Genomic DNA, 19,421 nt, shown 5'->3' on the forward strand with positions numbered 1-19,421 from the left:
CCTGTTTCCTTAAACTGGTACTCTTGGTAGATTTGAGTCCTTTTAATGGCCATATGCATCATTTCCCAACACTTTTTGTGCTTAACCCTATTTTATTTTACTACAGTATTGTAACAATCCTGGAGGGCTTTACTATGTGACGCTTTACTGAGTGAAGTGTTTCTTCCACTTGATGACAGGAGTGGTGGTCTTTGGTGTGATAGAGTTAAAATATGTAGGTTTGGCATAATTTTCAAATTTGCTACAATATGACAAGATTCATTGTCTGTACTATGTCCTTTTCAGCTGCACATCTCATTAACTTGATTATTCTGGCTGGAAAGAACATGTTTTAAATTTACATAAAAACTGAGGATGCATGGGTTATGATATGATAACCTGTGTCAGATATTGGTGGAGTTACAGATTTAAAGGAACATGCCATTTGAAAGATCATATCTCGGTTGGTAAGATGCCATTCTAGCGACTGGAGAAACAATTCTGAAGATGGTTGTGAATAAATTGCTAAATATCGATCCACCCAATATCTAAGGCCAAGGCATACTGTGGTAATAGAGACAGGGATTCCGTGTTATGGTACTCCTGGAGCAAACTGAGGTTAGGTGCCTTGCTGAAGAGCAGAATGGCAGAAGAAGTAAGAGTAAGAGTAGGGGTGACCTCAGTCAACATCCCTATGTCAGATTTGAACAAGCAGTTCCAGTTCCTGGGCTAGAGACCTAACCCACTGAGTTGCTGCAGCCCTAAGTCTTCGCTGATATATATATATATATTTTTTTTTAACACATCTTAAAAACAAATGGTAGCACAAAGCTCACCACAGTTTGTTGGAATAACACACCCATTTGGGTAGATCTAAAAATATACGGAAACAGGGCCGCTAACCCTTTTAAGAGACATTGTACTCATATATATTGCAGGAATAGCATGGTAGAATTGGCCTGTTCTGTATTCGTGCACATTTCTGTATAAACCATGTATGCCTCGTTATACAAGCATACTTTAGCAGGCTTCCTACATTACAAAATAATATAAGTGGTGCAATCCTGTCGTGCTCTAAAATTTGGCTGGTCTTTCTCTTGCATAGGCTGACAAGACAATTAAGGGTCTTTTGGGGCTTTTTTTCCACAAATCCATGAAGTTTTTGAATGCTGTATCACTACTATTGTAGTAATGTCCATTGCCTTATGTTACTTTACCTCAGGGACCGCGAAGTAAGGTCAGCCTGTTCCCCTTGTCATCCAGTATTTTATATTTCTTATATTTAACAGGGTGACTTGCCACCCTCAGAGGTAGCCCATGCACGACCCCTCATCAGAGATTCCACGCGGGACAATACTGCACCCTCCTTTCACACCCAGTGGCAAAAAACTGAGGTCAGCACTCACCCCAGGCCTTACTGTGAAGAACCCCTCCCAGTCCTGCTCTCGGTGCCTCCTTAGCCCCCCCCCTCTCTTTCTGTCTCGTTTGTCCTCTTTTCTTTTCTCTCTCTTTCTGTCTCTCACAGCGTCTTTCTCTTTCTCTTTCTCTTTCTCTGCCCCCCCCCCTTCTTGTTTCTCACTGCTTTTCAGAGGCTTTTTTTCAATTGTTCTTCTCGTTTTGCTTTCCCATTTTTTCTCACTACGCATGTCTGCAAATCAGTGTGAACTGTCTGGTACTGAACAAGTGGAGGGCAGAAGAAAAGCTCAGCACTAAATCCCCACCTGTAATCTGATACCTGTATATAGCCTGTAATGTCCTGATTGTTGTACCATGTCATCTCAGTGTTGCTTGCCTGCTGTTGTTGTGACAGTTTGCATGTCGACAAGGATCCTTCTGATTTATGAAAAGGCTTATGAAGCGATTGAAACAGAATAATATTTTAGGCTTGCTCACAAACTTTCTGTGTCTTTCTCTGTTTCTGTCTCCTGTAATATGTTCCTTTCAAAATTATTTCATCTGTTTCTATCGTGTTTATAAATTTAAAAAATGCCTTTCAGTCTTCAGGTGGTGTAGGGCTGGTGTCAAACTTGCTGTCCAGAGTGTTTCCAGCAGTTTTAGCTTAGGTTTTGCAGATCCCTGATCAGTAGCTGGGTAACTCTTTAATTGTGTTCTGTACGTGGGCATGTATCATGAGCAGCATCCTGAGGAAGGCAGTTCATCAAAGGAGAACAGGATGATCTACAGCGAATCCATGCCCCGCAAGGTGGGCAGTTTCTACCGAGGTAGGTGTACACACACGCACACACACACACACACACGCACACACACACACACACACACACACACACACACACACACACACACACACACACACACACACACACAGGCATACCAGCCCTCATTTATCAGGAGAGCAGCAAACTCACAGTTAAATCCAAATCACAGTTTGATCTGAATGGAAATCACAATAATGGCAGGAAAATGTTTGAGTCACAGTGTTTGGTCAAGTCAGGGCTCTAACAGAGAAGCAAATTTTGTCTTTGCCAAGGTAACAATCACGGTCTCAGTTGTACAAACAGTTCCTTAGATATGAGCTCTACTTAGACACAAAGCAGACCCAGACAGATTAACCATCGTTTATGTACAGAGCTATGTCTCTGCAGTCTGCTGGATACGAGACTGTTGCGCAATATGTTTTGCAGGTAACTGACAATGTTAATCTATTTCACTGTAAATCTTAGCAATAGACTTTTCCAAAATGACAGTGTACAAGAAGAATCCAAGTTCAGGTAACTAAACAGATTTCCCCTGCTCATGGAATCACTGGACAAGTTTATCAGATTATCCTAACATATTGTCATGACCTGAACTAAACAGATCCCAAAGTAAAAATAACATAAATGGAAAATATTGGGACACCTGTTGAATGTTATCGCAGTTTAGGGTCTTTCAAAGGTTCAAAGCGCTTTCAGTTGCTGTTACCAGATGGAAGGCTTTTGCACTAGGTTTAAGGATAGTGAAGATATGCACCCACAAAAAGTGAAACTGAAACAGTGAAAGCAGGGCCAAGTTTACAGAACATAAAATGTATATTTTACATGATATGATATGTTGTAGTTGCCTACCCTAATTGCGTTGTCTTTAAACTCTTTTAAAAGCTGGCCTTGTGATTGTGAGAGGTGATATTTTGAGATTTAGTGGGGGTTTTTTTTTACATTTCTTTTTATCTTTGGAATCATGCTTGTATATTTGTATTAGTGCCATCACCCAGACCAGACAATTCCTACAATGACAACGGAGACCAGAACAGAAACTCCTCGGTGATGGAAGACAGCAGTAGCCACAGCAAACATCAGACTACCTTTGACCCATGGTGAGGCTGATCATATTTTAAAAACATTTTACAGCCTGGTCATAATTCATTATTAAACCTTTGAACGTTTAAAGAGAGTTACCCTCCTTTACCTCCATTTCAGTTTAAGCTTCCCCATCATTTGTTCCTACCAGTCTGCTGTGACTCATCTTGCCCATGCTTTGCAACAGATCTGAAAAATCCACGGTCAGAGCAATCATAGAGCAATTCTGGCTGTTTGCTGTATTCTGTCATTAGATGCATAATGCAGTTTATTAGAACTACATTATACGTCTGAAGTTATGCATATAGAAGAGGAGCTACAGTTAAAATTACCCAGGCTTGCTCTCAGTCTGCTCTTTTGTTTGCCACAAATTTGTTTGCCACAGTTTCTTGGATCTGTTGTTGGTCAATGGCAGGGTTTGTCAAACCGAGGATACCACTAATTAAGGGTTTTGGAAGAAAATCTGACTTAGAGGAGCTCAGCACTTTTAGACGTTCATATTTGCAGAAAGTTTAGTTCCAGCTATGTGATATAGAAGTTACTTGTCAGTAACTGTATTGAGATGTCTTCCTCTTTCTTTTTATTTTGACAGCTTGACACATGCTAGAACGTTCAAGAGGTTCAAAAAATCTCCTTGTTTTGTCTTTTACTAAGATTTTTTCTTTAAGAAAATAAATTTTAAAAAAATGATAGACTTATCATTAAAAAATAGCCCTACGAAAAGAGTATAATAGATTTTTAAAAAATCAATACTGAACATCAAAAGAAAAATCAGCGGGTCACCAAATTAGTCATTCACGCACTACATGAAGTAAACATTTTTCAGACTACTGCTTTGTAAAGTTTCATCAAAAACAGAGGGATACCAGGCATTCAGCCTTTATGAAGGTTGCTCTGCCAGTGAATTTAATGGACATCCCTGGAGTCCAATTTTCAGATGAGTTCAGATGGGTTTTCTGAATTCAACAGCCATTTATTCTACAATTCTCTGTCAGTGATGTGTTAAGTACAATTTGGGTGTTTTTCTGGCTGGCTAACTTAAGGGAATGTATGAAAATATATGTTTCAACTGTGCACCTTGCACATTTTTGCCACTGTGGGGATGTTTTGGCATTGGTTATATAGACATGCTGACTGAATGTAATATAATAACTATAGAGATGGATGGCAGCATACCCTCAGTGACTGGTGTATAAAGTACAGCCCTCTGTTCAAAATGGAAAATGGAAATGGATCACTCCTACAGAGAGTTATGTGGCTGTGGGTTGATGGATAATGCAGACAGACAGTCATTACCTGAGTGAACATTAGAATGGGCAGAAGTAATGGCAGAAGTGTATGGTCTGATCATTGGGTCCACGTCTATCTCAGAAACAGGCACACTTTTCATGCGTGATGGTGTCTAAAGTTTAGTACTGAGAGTGGTGCAACAAACAAAAAACATCCATTCCTATGGGCAAAAGCAACTCGCTGATGGGAGATTGGTATCAGTCTTACAAGCTGTCAGGCAGGCACCAAACAGGCAGATAACTGAACAGTACAGCTCATAATGACCACACAGGGTTCTAGTCCTGTCAACAAAACAGAATGAACATGTGATTCCTAAAGCTGGGCGATTGAAATGAGGAAACACATTGCCCGATCTAACCAATCCTGGTTCCTGTTGTATCACGTTGAGGTTAGAGTCCCATCTGGCGATAGATGAGTATATTTAATAAACTGGCCAGTGTATGTTATGGAGGCAAGGTGGAAGGGGAGGGGTGGGGATCCAAGACGTTCACCATCAGAAGATAAAAATGTTCAGTATGTTTTCTGTTCTTGTTCTTGTAGGACGGAACCAGAGACAATCGGCATGACTGCACCAGAAGGCTCCAAACAAAAGGAGAAGCAGGGCTTCTTCAGAGCAATAAAGAAGAAAAAGAAAAAATCTCATAAGGTAAACCATGGTAAACTCCCTAAACCATGGAGAACTGTGAAATCAAAAGTTTCCTTCCTCCCTCTGACACTTCATCATTCTGATGAGGAATCTGTAAGGCATTATGTCTCTGATAGTCAAAGGAAGTAATACTAATGACTTACTGTCAGCCTAGCCAGTCAAAAAAATTGAGAATTTTGAATTTACTCAAACATAGAGTGCACATGGTCTGTGTATAAACATTCTGAAGATGGTCTTTCTTTCTTTCCTTCTTTCTTTCTTTTTTTTTTTTTACAAATGTTTTCTAAAATGTGCAAAGCTATGCACTATTACTAGCACAGTGCTCCAAACACTTAGTCCAGGTCACCAGAGATAAATGATAAATAAAGGGCTGATAATAAGGAAAGAAAACATTTCAGTTCTATTTCAAACAAAATCTCGTATGTTAGGGACAGATAACCATGGCTGGCAAGGCAATTCTTCAGTGTGGACAGATCCAGTACTGTGCATTGAAGATACAGAAATGCACGAAAGATACAGCATGCACAGAACATACCTGTAACCTCAATGAATGAACGAATCAATTAATTGAGCAGCAAACCAATAATCACTGGGCCTGAGGTGAAAAGGTTTTGAACTCTTCATATCCTGGGCTGGTCTCTCCCTCTCCATTAGGTATGAGGAGTGTGTCCAGGCCTAGAGAGAAGGCTTTAGTGGTCCTGAGCTTGGCTCAGTGATTGACAGCTTTGTCCTCCATATGATTTGCCAGGTCCCAAGTGAGATGCCAGATCACGTGGTCATGCAGAAATCTGTTCGGTCATCTTCACATTCACGCAGTCGGCACAGAGGTGCAGGTCAGGGGCGAGACCAGGTTGGGGATCAGGAGTTGGACCTGGAAATAGAGGTGGACAGGGATGGAGAGTGGCCACCTGAGAAAATAGAGGACACACACTGTCAGGTAACTGCCACTCACACGATTACATAAAGTAGGATATTGTCACATAGAGCAACTGTGTATATATATTTAGCGTGTGGTGTGTGTGGATAGATAGATAGATAGATAGATAGATAGATAGATAGATAGATAGATAGATAGATAGATAGATAGATAGATAGATAGATAGATAGATAGATAGATAGACAGATAGAAGTTTTATTAGAGCCCAATAGTGAATCAAAATATCTTTATTTTTCAGCATCAGTAAATTTTTAGTCATTTGATAAGCTGTATGAATTTACATATATTTCTAAACAATGTTTTTTTTACTGACCTAATTGTTAAACATATTGTTTAACACATAACATATGATTAATATTAACATATAATAGTATATAATAATGTTAAGTATACAAACATACAAAGTAATAACCTGAAATGAGTCTAATTCTAATGAGGGCTCACAGAGGTTTCCTAATAGGAGTGGTGACTGTCAAAATTATCAAAGCTATCAAAGTTACCTTAAGTAACCACTGACTGATGAGTCATGCACTCTCTGGCAAGTGTATGAGTGTATGAATGTGTGTGTGTATGTGTGTATATGTAATACGTATGTGTGTCAGAGAGAGAGAGAGAGAGTGAAATGTAAGATGTAGCAAAGTGCTGATCTCTATAGTCATTTCCCTCCAACTGATCTTTGTTTTTCTATTGCATGAACCAGTAAAATGAATTGGGTTACTCTGCTTGTAGATTAGAGAACACAGAGTGAATCCAAGCCAGTTAGGCAGACGTTGCTCTGGATGGATGCCTGAATGGATAAATGGATGGATTTATTGGTGGAAGAAATGTGAATGAAAAAGCTACTTCTCAACCTGTTATGCTAATTTACAGCTAAGTAATAACAGTCTCTGTGTTGTGTGGATGTATTCCTCTACAGATCCAACCTCTCAAGTCCTTGCGAAAACTCTTACACCTCTCAGCTTCGTCCTCTTCCCAGCAGACTGCGCTTCCTAAAGCGCAGTTCCAGCCCCGGCCCAACCCCGCCCCCTCCAAAGGCACCCCTTCTTTCTCCGAGGCTCGAGGCCGGCCTGGGGCGGGGGTCGGTTCTGCACAGCCAAAGGGTCGTCAGACCGTCTATCCCATCCCGGGACAGGTGGAATCGGTCTGGCACTCGTCTGCCCTCGGCTATACTCAGGGGAACCCATACCATGATAAAATGACCGCCAAGAGTGGCCAGAACAGCCATGGTTTCGGTCGGCCATCCCGTTCGCGAATGCCAAACCTCAATGACTTGAAAGAGACAGCTCTATAAAGAGTCCCAAGCTCACATAATATTTTTTTTTTTTGTAAGCTTCCATATTTGATATATTAGAATTTGTAATATTGTTATGTAATTATTGTTCAAATTTTTATTTTATAGATATGGAGCAGAAATACATATGGAAGTTTAAGATGTATAATATATAAGTGTGAAAGCTTTAGTTTTTAAACAATAGAGCCCATATTCTATGTATTAATTCTATATTTCGTTTAAGAGGTTTGAAAGGTATGAGTGATTAAACTTTAAAGTTTTATAAGAATTTAAGAGTATCGAATTATACTTCATTATTTAATGCTGCAGTTTATTCTGGCTCACTCACTTCAATTATTATGGATGCAAACGAACTGTGAGCGTCCAGTCCCGTATGGCTGAAGCAACTTTTCCGCCACAATAATTCCTACAAAAATGTATTGACAGTAAATTCACCAATGCTTTTCAGGTTTTTACAGTAATTGACTTTACAACAGTGCACCTCCTGCTGGACGTTATATCGTGCATGCTTCACCTGCTTAAAGCATAAGGAGCACTCACTTTAGCAAAAATCTGTTTTTAATAAGCGAACACTTAAAGGAATCTTTAATTAGGAGGGGAAAAAACATTTATCATTGTATAATTGTAAAGTATTACCTCAAAATTAAGAGATACTTTAATGTAGTGGGACACTGTAGTGCTGTAGTGCCATTTTAAGATAAAACTGGTATATCGCTAGAGGTTTTATTAGGTACAAAACATCAATGATAACCTGTATTTGTTTAAGAAGACATGGAATCTATTAATAAGAATAAGCATTCCACTTCTTTAGTCCTGGAGGCCTTTTCCTGGTTATATAGTATTTATTGAAGTATTTCTGTGCAGTGCATCTCTACAGTAAATGGTTGAGTTGAAATAACATCTGACTAGCAAATTGATTTTTTTTAGGTCCCAACCGATGACAAAAAAAAAAAAGATCCTCTCTCACACAAGTGGTCATTGCTTTACTCTCCTGATCCCAGATGGTAATTTTCTAAATGTTCATAAAAGTTAAGATTTTACATGTTCAATTACTTCACTTCCTGTTAGCAGAATTGTTATTTATCTCCGTTCAGTGCAGTGCTGTAGGCCATTCTGTTGTTACTATTATTATTATTATTATTATAATCATTATTATTATTATTATTATTATTAACCAGAAATAATCTGGCAGTCGATTCAAAGAGCACAGGTCACTCTTTGAGAATGACTTAATCAGAGAGCCAACCGATTATCATCAGTTTGAGATGGAGGGCTTGTTCAGGCAGAGACTGAGTCGTTTCATCATGTGTGCGGTGGGGTGAAGGAAAGGAACTGGGAATTCCTTTTTTTTTTGGTTGGTGCATTTGAAAGAGAAATAATCTTTCTTTTGCTCTTGGTGAGTGATCACACAGTGACAATAAGTGTTCTAATTATCACAACAACCAGGAAGTCACAAATGTTTGTATGGCATTTTTGTGTTGCGTGTGGAATATACTGCAGGTTTACCTACTTAAAAAAACAATAATAGCAAATTTGTTGTCAAAAAGATACAGTGTATTATATTAATACCAAATGGCTGACTATTTTTGGTAATATTTATAAGAGATTATTGATAGTTAGAATGGGGTAAAAGTGTTAAGGTTTTATGGGTTTTATTACAGATATGACCTGGTAACATTTTTTTAAATGTTTTATCTAATGCAGCAGGTATGTTTTGTCATGAGTATGTTTATCTGATCAAGGAAACTGGAAGACAGTGCATACTCTCTGAAATATCAATGTTTACATATGTTACAAACAGACACTCTCAATAAAAACCTTTTGAAATGGACTGCATTCTAAACCCTGGGCTGTTTGAATAATGTGTAATGTGTATGTGTGAGTGTGTGTAGTATTCCCAGAAAAACACTCTCTGGAACATCATTATAGCTTTTACACTAAAGTGCATCAGGGGAGTGTTTTTTGGCTCCAGCAGTGTGTGTAAAAGGCAATTTTGGCCTTTACACATGATAAAGGTTCAGTTGTACCTCTCTCTGTTGTAATAAGTGCCATAGATTCATTAACTCTGACACTGTATACAGGGAATATTCCACAGTATTTCCCTGTGTCTTTAACTGCTGTGTTTTTTTTTTTTTTTTTCATTTTGTAGGACCACACTGTTGTTGCGTATTTCTATGCAATATGCTAATTTGTAACGGTGACACAAAATGAAAAAATTACATGATAGACCACTGACACGTGCGTGTGCACACACACTCACACTCACACACACACACACACACACACACACACACACACACACACACACACATACTTCTACTTTGTGAGGACACTCATTGACATAATGCATTCCCCTAGCCCTTTACCCTAACCTCAGCTATCACATCTAAGTGCCTAACCCTTACCCTAACCCTAACCTAAACCTAATTCCAACCGGAACCCCAAAACCGAGTCTTAACCCTCAAACAGCCCTTTGAAGAAGTGAGGACCAGCCAAAATGCTCTCACTTTCCCAAAATGTCCTCACTCCCAAGGTCACAATAGTCCTCAAAACTCACAATAGTCCTCACTAGGATAGCTGTACAAGTACACGCACACACACACACACACACACAAAATCACATGCATAGTAAATACCAGACACCTGAGCAATATTAATACTTTCACATTGACCTCCTCTTTATTTCATTGATGGCAACAAAACAATGACCTCAGCATTCACTATCCACACCAAACAGTATGTATATTTTGTATTTTTTGATAAATAAACATAAAGGTATCGATTAGGTACATCAAGTATACTTTTGAATAACTATATTGTATTAGTTTTTTTGTAAAAAGAAATCTTCACATTCACAAGTCTTTTTCTTTAATCTCCAGTCTTTCCATATTTTCCAAAAAATTAGAAAACTATTCTAAAAATATATCATTAAGATATATTTAAACAGAGTAAGTTTTATAACATATGGATATATGGCATATGCTATATGCAGTTCCTTTTGCAGTGGGTACCAGCACATGCTAGCATTGAATATTCTGTAATTCTCCTGAATTAAATGCTGAGTTACATGATCATGTGATAATATTTATCTGAGTGGGTTGCCTCTACTTCTTTATATATCTAAGAATGTTCTGGGTATATTTTCTCAGTTGTGAATGCTTTCTCTTTGCCATCAGATAGAAGCCTGAAAAACCATTATATAATGGTTGGTCAAGTTAAGGTTCTCGGTAATGCAAAACCACCTGCATTACCATAATATCCCCCTGCTGAAGGATGGCATTTTCACTGTTCACCATCATTTGAATCAAAAGCATTACTTCTGCATACAGAATCTTAGTTTAAATTTAAAATTCATTCTAAAAATTAAAGATTTTAAGTTTTCATATCCCAAGAGCCTTTGTTCACAAAGCTGCATCAAACAGCAATTAGAAAATGAGAAACACTGGACTGTGAAGTAGATTGACATGATTACTGTCTGATATAGTTCTCAAAGGTACTACCAAACTGTGAAAATGAACAAAACAAAGTAAAACCTTCCTTTTAAAAGCCCTTTGAACTCATATAAAACCATTTCAAGAGGGACGGTCTGAACTCGTCTAATCCCATGTCTCACTAGTTTGACTACATTAGAACGCAGAGTAAAACTGGAAGATCACAGAAGTGCACAGGCTGGCATTTAGGTGCACCTGTTCATACACATGAGCAGCTCCATCCGGATGGCGATGCGCGTGTGCCAGCCCAGAGGAAGCAGGCGGATATAACGGGCAACGATGGGCGGGCGCAGCAGGTTCTGCACTGTTGAGGACCGGTCCGCGTTCCCATAGAACACCTATCAGAACAGAGGACAGCAGCGGTGCATTATTGGATCAACTATTACTGCAGTGTGTAACGTGTTTGTACAATTGAATCCAAATTCTTGTAAGTGAAACTTTCTTGTACATTCCATTGGGACTTATTGTGCTAAAACAAAATTGGCTTTTTTGTACATTTAATTTTTGTTTAATTCCCCCTCTCCCCAACATTATTGGCACCCGTTGTAATCTCATAAACTAATAGCCCTCTTATAAATAAAACAAAAACAACTCACACAGAGTGAGAAGGGAGTATTGGGATGAAAAGAAAAATCCAAATATGGCAGCGGGATTATAGATTATAGAGCCTGGTCACATCCTGAGGTCACCAAATCTCCAAATCTACAGTTACTCACCTCGTCTGGGCCAGGGGGCTATTCGGATGAGCAGCCTGAAGAAAACTGACAAAAATGCCTGGAGTTTGCTAAACAAGTTTGGCACGTGGTTTGGAACTAGGTGTTGTGTTCAGATGAAACTGGGGCCCTTGTTTAGTTTCCACAGTACAGTGAACTCTACCAAGCTCTGTGATATTTGAGCCAAAAATCCACCTGTCCCTGCCAGGAGGGTGAAACTTGGCTTCAGATGGATGTGTAAAAGCTTATGGCATTAGGCTAAACCAGTGCGTTCCAAATCAGGGGTATGTTCAAAATGCACTGAAAATATGAGCTCCAGTAATTATGATGCATAATTTCTTTGAACTAAATTCATACAATCTCTCTGTTTATTTGTATTAGCCAGCGCTGCCAATATGCATATTTCTCGACAAAGCCCCGGACTGACACACCTGAGTCCACTTGCATGAATGCGTAGGGATTGGTAAATTATTTCATACCTGTGTGTTCATGTCTTTTAGTGCCACAACTGTGCAGACCTGTGACTTAAGACAATGGGAATTGGAAAACACTTGCCAATGGCCTTTATAATTTCAATACAAAGTCTGAGCATGTTATGTGTTCATTTATAGTGTTCAAACACTTTGAATTGTCCATTAAAAAGCAAACCAAAACATATAAATCACACTGCTTTCAAATTTTCCAAAATAAACTGTCAAACTCTGAGACAGAGCAGGTGTGAAATATCTTTTTTGGATTTGTCTGCATCAGCACTTGGGTGGACACGTTTAGTCTACATTTGGAATAATGTTTAACAGTTTAACAAATGTGCACAGAGAATTCATTTTTAGTGTCTGGCAATAGAGAAAGAAAAACAACAAACGTTGTTCCTCTGAATGATAAATATTACAGATGAAAAGCCACCAATATCAGAGAAAAAACGTCTAATCATTTCTAGGTGCAGCAGGAGTTCAAAATGGTCTAAAAACAGATATTAAACCGTCACTTTCAACATCATGCCCGGAACAAAGTTCTTAATGAACCAGGGATCGTATTCGACTGAGTTTGGGCACTGTTGGTGTGACTCTATGACTTTCTCACCCTGTTGTTGCCTGTCTGGTCTTTGTAGTAAATCCAGTTGAGATTCTCATCCACCCGATACTGGATGCTGTATTTTGTCATCCACTCATCTGCATCACAGCGTCCCTGCGTCAGGATCCCTGACACCACGCTAACCTCCAACAGGTCAACCTGAATCCACTGGTTGGCATCCTGAAACCTCGACAGCCAAGCACAGCTAATGGTAGGGAAAACAGAAAAGCAAAAGGAGACCATATTTGGAGATTTTTCATCCCACAATAGAATTTGACAAGAGAATCTGGCAGACTCAGTATCCTAGCAGTCTGGTTAAGGTTGAGCATTTTTTCAGCCATGAAACTATTAAAAAGATTTCAGATTTTCAAAAATCATTTATGCATGAATTCATTAAAAGATAAATCCAAAGAGTAAATAAATAAATCCGTGAAAATCGAGATTTTTGGAGAAGTGGGGCCTTCTGGATAAAGTGGTTCAGGGTTGTTGAGGCTCTCTGAGGCATGTTGGTAGGACTCACCCATATCCTTGGCTGTTGAGACGGGCCTTGCTTGCGGTCCACGAGGAGAACCAGCCAACATACTGTTCCTGACTTGAACAGGTGATCTGGTCCGATGACACAGAGCCGGATTCAAAGCCCAGTGGCTTGTGATATGGACACTCTGAATGAAAAAGGTTATTTTCTATTTGCACCTTAACATTTCTAAAAGAAGAAGGCCTGGCTTTTCTGCTGTTCACATCTGCCCATTCGGTTTCACTTTTATTGCTACCTGTTTGTCAGTTTAGCCCTTCTGAATCTTAATCCTTGCTTATTCTTCTTTGGCCTTTTATGGCAAAATGTGTGAGAAAAACAGCTATGATTCTTTAAGGTCCCTGGAAATACTTTTTTTTTTTTTTTCAAAACAGCTTAATTGCTTCTTAGAGAAATACGGTGAGCAAGAGCAATTTTGATCTTTTGGTTCCTGCTTTGACTGCATCAGTGAAGGTAGTTTGTGAGCTGAATTGGAACACTGAGGTTAATCTCAAAGGACTGTAATTACCCCATTTTGAGTGAAAGGATTATTCCTCTTTTCAGAAAACAAACTCATTCACCCTTTTGCACTCAGTGAAGACTCACAAACTTGATATGCATATGTGCTAATACATATTGCAGTGCCCTTGGTTTGACCGAAGGTGGCGTTAAAACCACCTTGCCAGTGTTTTAAACTTTGAAAGGGCACCCTTGCCACGCCACTTAACCTGAAGTAAAAATATTTGATATAAATATTCACAAGTCCAGGCTGAGTAAACCTGTCACTGGCGCTCTGTGTTCCACTCAATTCAGATTCCTCAAAATGAAAAGTTTCACTATATGGGGAAATAAACAGTCCATTGCCAGCATGGACTGTGTAATGGGAGAGGCAGGGCATGTTAATACACCCAGTAATGTTCACCATTTAAGGTGATGGGTGGAACTGGGACCCACTCTTTGAATTTAGTGGCCTAATCAATGCCGATATAAAGTTGAAAAGACTCCAGCGTGGTTCTTGTGAGCAGGGATTGTAACCTGCAAGTTCAGACAGTATACTAAACACCTGTTGAGGCTTTGCTGGAGAGACAGGCTGGTGTTCAGTTTGTTCGGTTTGATAACAGGTAGAGTCGCATTTTATGACTGTAGGTTGTTGTGCTGCTCAAGCTATCTCTTGTATTTTAATACTTAGATGAAATTAAATGATCACTACAGCACAGACAAAAGCCGCAAGCCATAAGTAAAGGAGAAGTCAATAAAAAATCTGGTGTATAATTGTTTTCTTTTTCAAGTGGAAGTAGCCATAGTGTATTAGAGTGGGAAAATCTTTGTTTACTGCACTGCTCTATTCATGAGCAAACTGTAGTCCATTTGAATAGTTCTCAGCCATCTTCTGCATGTGTCTATAAACCAGGCATTCAAAGCACTTTATCACCACAGATGTGAGAGCTACAGAGAAGAAGTCACAAAAATCCCAGGGAATCTTGGGCTATTTTTTTGGCACAGGGAATGTGTAAAAGGATTTCCAGTGGGGACCGCACTCTCACACAACAGATCAGGTGAATGGGTCACAGAAGATCATAGAAGACACAAGTCAGTTCTTTCAGGCAGGGAATTGTTAATGTTTCCTCTAACTGAGGTCATGAAGGTTTAGGCGTTTATGTTTTTCAGTTTCTCTCTTTGTTGCAAGCTAGAGGGTTTGTGTGCCTGTATCTCTTTCCCCCAGTCAGCTCTGTCGAAGCAGCCAAATGTGTTCAGATTGAGTGATGAAGCTCTCTCCGCTCACAAGTCCCAAAGCCAAAGCCAGGTCTGATTCTGTGGTGTTTCATTTTAAAAATATGAGACTTTCCTTTTGGCGTAAAAACTGTAATTTCACACATGCATGGAGTAGCCTACATTGATTGTGTTGCTCAGAGATCTGATGTGTACAGCTGAGTGTGGAGGAGAGAGATGGCCATAGCTGTTTCCTTTTCAGCTTATCAAACCTATGCTGTGCTCTACCACCGAATGCATGTCTTTACTGTTAGTTCTCAGCATGTCTTTGTTATTGTTCCAGTTTCACGACATGTTTGGTTCCTGTTTATTGTAAGGCCAGAGAGTTGTCCTCTCTGTATACAGTGTCTGGACTATCTGTACTCAGACTCCTAGGCTTAAACAGGTAATCGTCCACACAGTAACAAATATTGGCAGCAGCACAGGTGTTGAGCTGGCTGCTGTTCACACAACAGTCAATGTTTGTGGTTTATGTTCAGAGTTTCAGCACCAGGGAATCTCAGACAGTTGAAATGGCCACTTGAGTTATACTGAGGGGTCTGGGGGATTACGCTCGCTGTAACATATTATAACTGAGATTGTGATTGTGATTAAGATCATTAAGATTTTTGTTGTAGTTCTTGTAAATATCATTCACACTACATTTCTTATCTTCATAATATCAGTGAACATGGTTTCTGACTCTTCTCCCAGTCTGACTTCGTCCAAAGAAGGATGAGGAAGAGCAGTAATGTTCGGAATTTTCCACACGTGAGCAATCTTCCTTACGTTATCACACTCTTTTGGGAACAGAGAAGGGGGGAAGGGCAGGCCCTATTTAGGGCCCTGTAATCTGTGCATCACATAGCTACATCCATAATGAGATTATTTGCTGGCAGCTTGCCCCCACTCAGCTACCAGTTCTCTCCATCTCTCCTTCTCTTTCCTGTTGCCTCTTCCAGCTCTTCATTCTGACTTTGTTTGGCCTTTTTACAGCAAAATGTATGAGAAAAACATCTGTGATTCTTTAAGCACTAACAAACACTAGTCATTACTAGCTTTTCCAGACCCTAAAAGAGTGAATGTGACAGTCTGAGTCCACTATTTGATAGGACTTTTTTAGAATTATGCCCTAAATCTGTTGCATCTGTTGTAGGCATGGTTATGTTTGCATCCCACAGGTAAGTTGTACATGTTTAGCCAGAGTCTGAATGGTGAGACAGGTGATGAATCTCCTGGATAAATGGGGAATGGTTCAGGAACAATCTAATGATTTCAGCAGTAAAGTTAATGCTGGCACTCATATGCCTCAGGTTTTCATGCCAACAGCTTTGCGTCTCTCAGTTTTATTTTTGTAAGTACAAAACTAATGTCACTGTAATCAAGTCACACGCCACGCAGGTAGTGCCCACTCACTTGTGCCTCGTGTGCCAAGCATGGAGGAAGTACTGTAGTCTGATCTTATTGGCTGCCATGACCTGACCTCACGTGATGTGATTACCGCTTCCCTCATGCGGTCTCTCTCTCTCTCTCTCTCTCGCTCTCTCTCTCTCTCTCACACACACACACACACACATACACACACACACACACACACACACACACACACACACAAGCATGCACAATCCCAGATCTCACCTGGCATGCAGTCCAGGAAGCAGCTTTGTGGCTGGGGTGTGGGGGCAGTGGTGACCGTAAAAGGTGATGTGAAGACAGGTGTGTTGAGGGTAGTCTCTTCCTCACAATCACAGGTACATGCTCGCCCCGTCTCAGGCCTCGTCCATGTCTCTATTACCTCCTGCTCTTCCTCTTGTTCCTCTTGTTCTAGTTCTAGTTCTAGTTCTTGTTGTTGTTCTTGTTCTTGTTCTAGTTCTTGTTCTTGTTCTTGTTCTTGTTCTTGTTCTTGTTCTTGTTCTTGCTCTTGTTCTTGCTCTTGCTCTTGTTCTTGTTCCTGTTCTTGTTCATCTTCCTAACGAGTCACACATACACACAGACAGAGGACAGTAGACAGTGGAGGTATTAAATATGTTGAGATCAGAAGGGAGATGTTGCTTTGGCAAGTGTGTGAGCTCAAACTGAAACTTCAACTGAATTCAAAATTCATTACATTGTTACACTTGTCTTTTGTCACAACTAAATTCTTTATACAATAATGTCCAGTCTCCAGAGATTTATCGTCCTATAATGTACTCTTACTTATCTCGGCTCTCCGGATTAACTCAACAGAACACTTCTGTTCTGCACTGGCTCATATCCAGTTCTCACCCGGATTTCACCAGGTGCCAGCTCAACCCCAACTGACTTGGTCTTTCATGACAACTGATTTTAAGGCCCCTGATCAGATCACTTTGATATGTTATTGAGGAGCTAAAATTGCATTTAGCAAAGAAAAACAAAGGAAGAAAGTTATAACCACAAAAAAAGTGAAACTGAGAAAAATGGCTTCAAAGTTTTTAGTTATGTTGTGCAGTCAAATATGTTGTGAGTAGATAAGCGATATTTCCTCTAATATGTAGCACAGCTGAGCCATAACAGTTTGTCACAAGGTAAAACAGGTACTTGAAAGATTATTTAAGTGGTAACTTAATGTTGGCTTTGTACAGCAGTACTGTAGGATGTTGTTACAGCCTTTATTTAACAGCCTTTTACAGCTAATAAGACTTCTTTGGAGTGCCTGAATATTAGACCATCCTATGTTAACCTAGAGTTGTAATGAAATCCTTAAAGAAGGATACACATGTCAGGGAGAGGAGCTGACAAACCTGGAAGCAATACTGACATAAGGCCATAGTCAGCTGAACTGTGAGCATTCCCACAAATGGATTATGTCTGTCTGTATGTGTGTGTGTGTGTGAGAGAGAGAGAGAGAGAGAGAGAGAGAGAGAGGGGGAGGGGGGAGTGTTTGTGTGTGATACTAACTATTCTGCAAATATCACTGAAACTAAAGGAAAAACATTTATATACATTTGCATAGGGAAAGGAAGATAAACACTTACCTCCTGCGTGTAAACACCAATTAAGACTAATGTAATGATCAGGGAAGAGAAGGCAGCACAGACATAGAGAGAGGACAGGAAAAGAAACGTCTATTCAATACACACAGTCACTAAAAGACTACAAGACACAATCAAAATTCTTCCAAAAGAGCACAGATGTTGTAAAGCCCTCCTCTTAAACTGCAGCAGCACTATACCATTTCTGAAACTGTCCTCCACGAATCTAACTGAAGACCTTATTTGTTGAAATCAGGCATAAAGCAGTTGAAAACCATTAAAACATCTGTCATTCAGTTTTGTGTATCTTTCTTCATAATGTACAATGCAAGATCTGAAATGAAATTACTTAAATGAAAACACAGCTAGCTCTATTACTGTGAGAACAAGTGGACCGTACAAGTTTTTGAATACATTAATTTCAGAATATTTTAAAACCACAGAAAGTCAAGACCTGCAGTGGCTGAGAACTGTACTCAGATGATAGAGTGTCTTACCTTGAGCCAAGAGCAGGATGGCTAGCGGAACCAGGCACTTCTTTCTGATCTCCATCTTCTTCACTGCCCCAGAATGTGGTGCTGGGGCTGAAACTCAAGACAAGCATGCTGGATTAGAGTAATCCAACGGGTACTGTTGGCTCCTATTTAATTCCCTCTTTATATCCTCCACAGGTTCACCCATCTCAAAGCAGCGCTAACTAATCAGCACAAGCATAATGTTTGGCAACATATACAATCAGAATTCATTTAATCTACAGTTTATAGGCGAATGGAACATATAAACACAACCAGGCCAATTGAGTCTTAACTGACCCCAAACACATCTTAATATCAGTCTAAATAAGGAGTGACATTTAAGAGTGATATTCCCCATGTTCAGAATCAGAGTCAAAATCAGAATCAGAATCAGATTTACTGGCCAAGTATGTTAACACAGACTAGGAATTTGGTTCCGGCTGTTGATGTCTCTCAAGCAGTACAGACAATATACAGACAATGTACACATAATTTACAGACAATACACAACATACAAGCAGTATACAGATTATATAAAAGACAAACAATATGCATAAAGTGCAAGTGTGCGTGGTAGTGCACACAACAATAATGTGTATCATGTATGGGAATGAAATTGTGATGTATGAGTATTTGTACAATACAGTATTCGTAGATGTGAGGCAGGGTGTCATAACTATCTGAAGAAACAAGAGTAGCTATGAGACTGGTAGCAGATGAGACTGGTCAGCTATTTATGAGGGCGATGGCATGAGGACAGAAACTGCTCCTCTGTCTGGTAGTTTTGGTATACAGGGTTCTGTAGCACCTGCTGGAGGGGAGGAGTTAAAAAAGGTTGTATCCAGGGTGTGAGGACTATGTACTGATTTTCCCTGCCCATTTCATGGTGCCGGAGGGTGAGCAGGAGCGCACCAGTGATGTTTTCTGCTGTCTTTACTG

At 39.7% G+C, this 19,421-nt stretch overlaps 2 protein-coding genes across 2 annotated transcripts in view; one reads left to right on the forward strand and one right to left on the reverse strand.

Annotated features, from left to right (window-relative positions):
- LOC115822764 (cyclin-dependent kinase-like 5) overlaps positions 1-7,439 on the forward strand; it is a 46,690-nt gene extending 39,251 nt beyond the window's left edge. Inside the window, exons 13-18 of the mRNA XM_030786682.1 lie at positions 1,269-1,373; positions 2,096-2,201; positions 3,178-3,292; positions 5,106-5,211; positions 5,960-6,148; positions 7,065-7,439. Coding sequence (XP_030642542.1) covers positions 1,269-1,373; positions 2,096-2,201; positions 3,178-3,292; positions 5,106-5,211; positions 5,960-6,148; positions 7,065-7,439 — 996 coding nt within the window. The remainder of the gene's footprint in view (positions 1-1,268; positions 1,374-2,095; positions 2,202-3,177; positions 3,293-5,105; positions 5,212-5,959; positions 6,149-7,064) is intronic.
- Positions 7,440-11,115: 3,676 nt separating this feature from the next.
- rs1b (retinoschisin 1b) lies at positions 11,116-18,519 on the reverse strand. Its single transcript, XM_030786693.1, has 5 exons — positions 18,465-18,519; positions 16,613-16,834; positions 13,235-13,376; positions 12,724-12,919; positions 11,116-11,268 (listed from the first exon to the last, which is right to left on the reverse strand). The coding sequence occupies exons 1-5, from the start codon at positions 18,517-18,519 to the stop codon at positions 11,116-11,118; spliced, it is 768 nt and encodes a 255-aa protein (XP_030642553.1).
- Positions 18,520-19,421: the final 902 nt, after the last annotated feature.

Source organism: Chanos chanos, chromosome 10 (genome assembly GCF_902362185.1).
Source record: "Chanos chanos chromosome 10, fChaCha1.1, whole genome shotgun sequence".
NCBI classification, from domain to species: domain Eukaryota; kingdom Metazoa; phylum Chordata; class Actinopteri; order Gonorynchiformes; family Chanidae; genus Chanos; species Chanos chanos.

Excerpts from the sequence above, each read along its gene's own strand:
- rs1b (XM_030786693.1), bottom strand. The coding sequence starts at position 18,519 with ATGGAGATCAGAAAGAAGTGCCTGGTTCCGCTAGCCATCCTGCTCTTG. Across the intron at positions 16,835-18,464 it reads CATCCTGCTCTTGGCTCAAG|AACAAGAACAACAACAAGAA; the intron begins GTAAGACACTCT and ends AACTAGAACAAG. Across the intron at positions 11,269-12,723 it reads ACCAGACAGGCAACAACAGG|GTGTTCTATGGGAACGCGGA; the intron begins GTGAGAAAGTCA and ends CTGTTCTGATAG.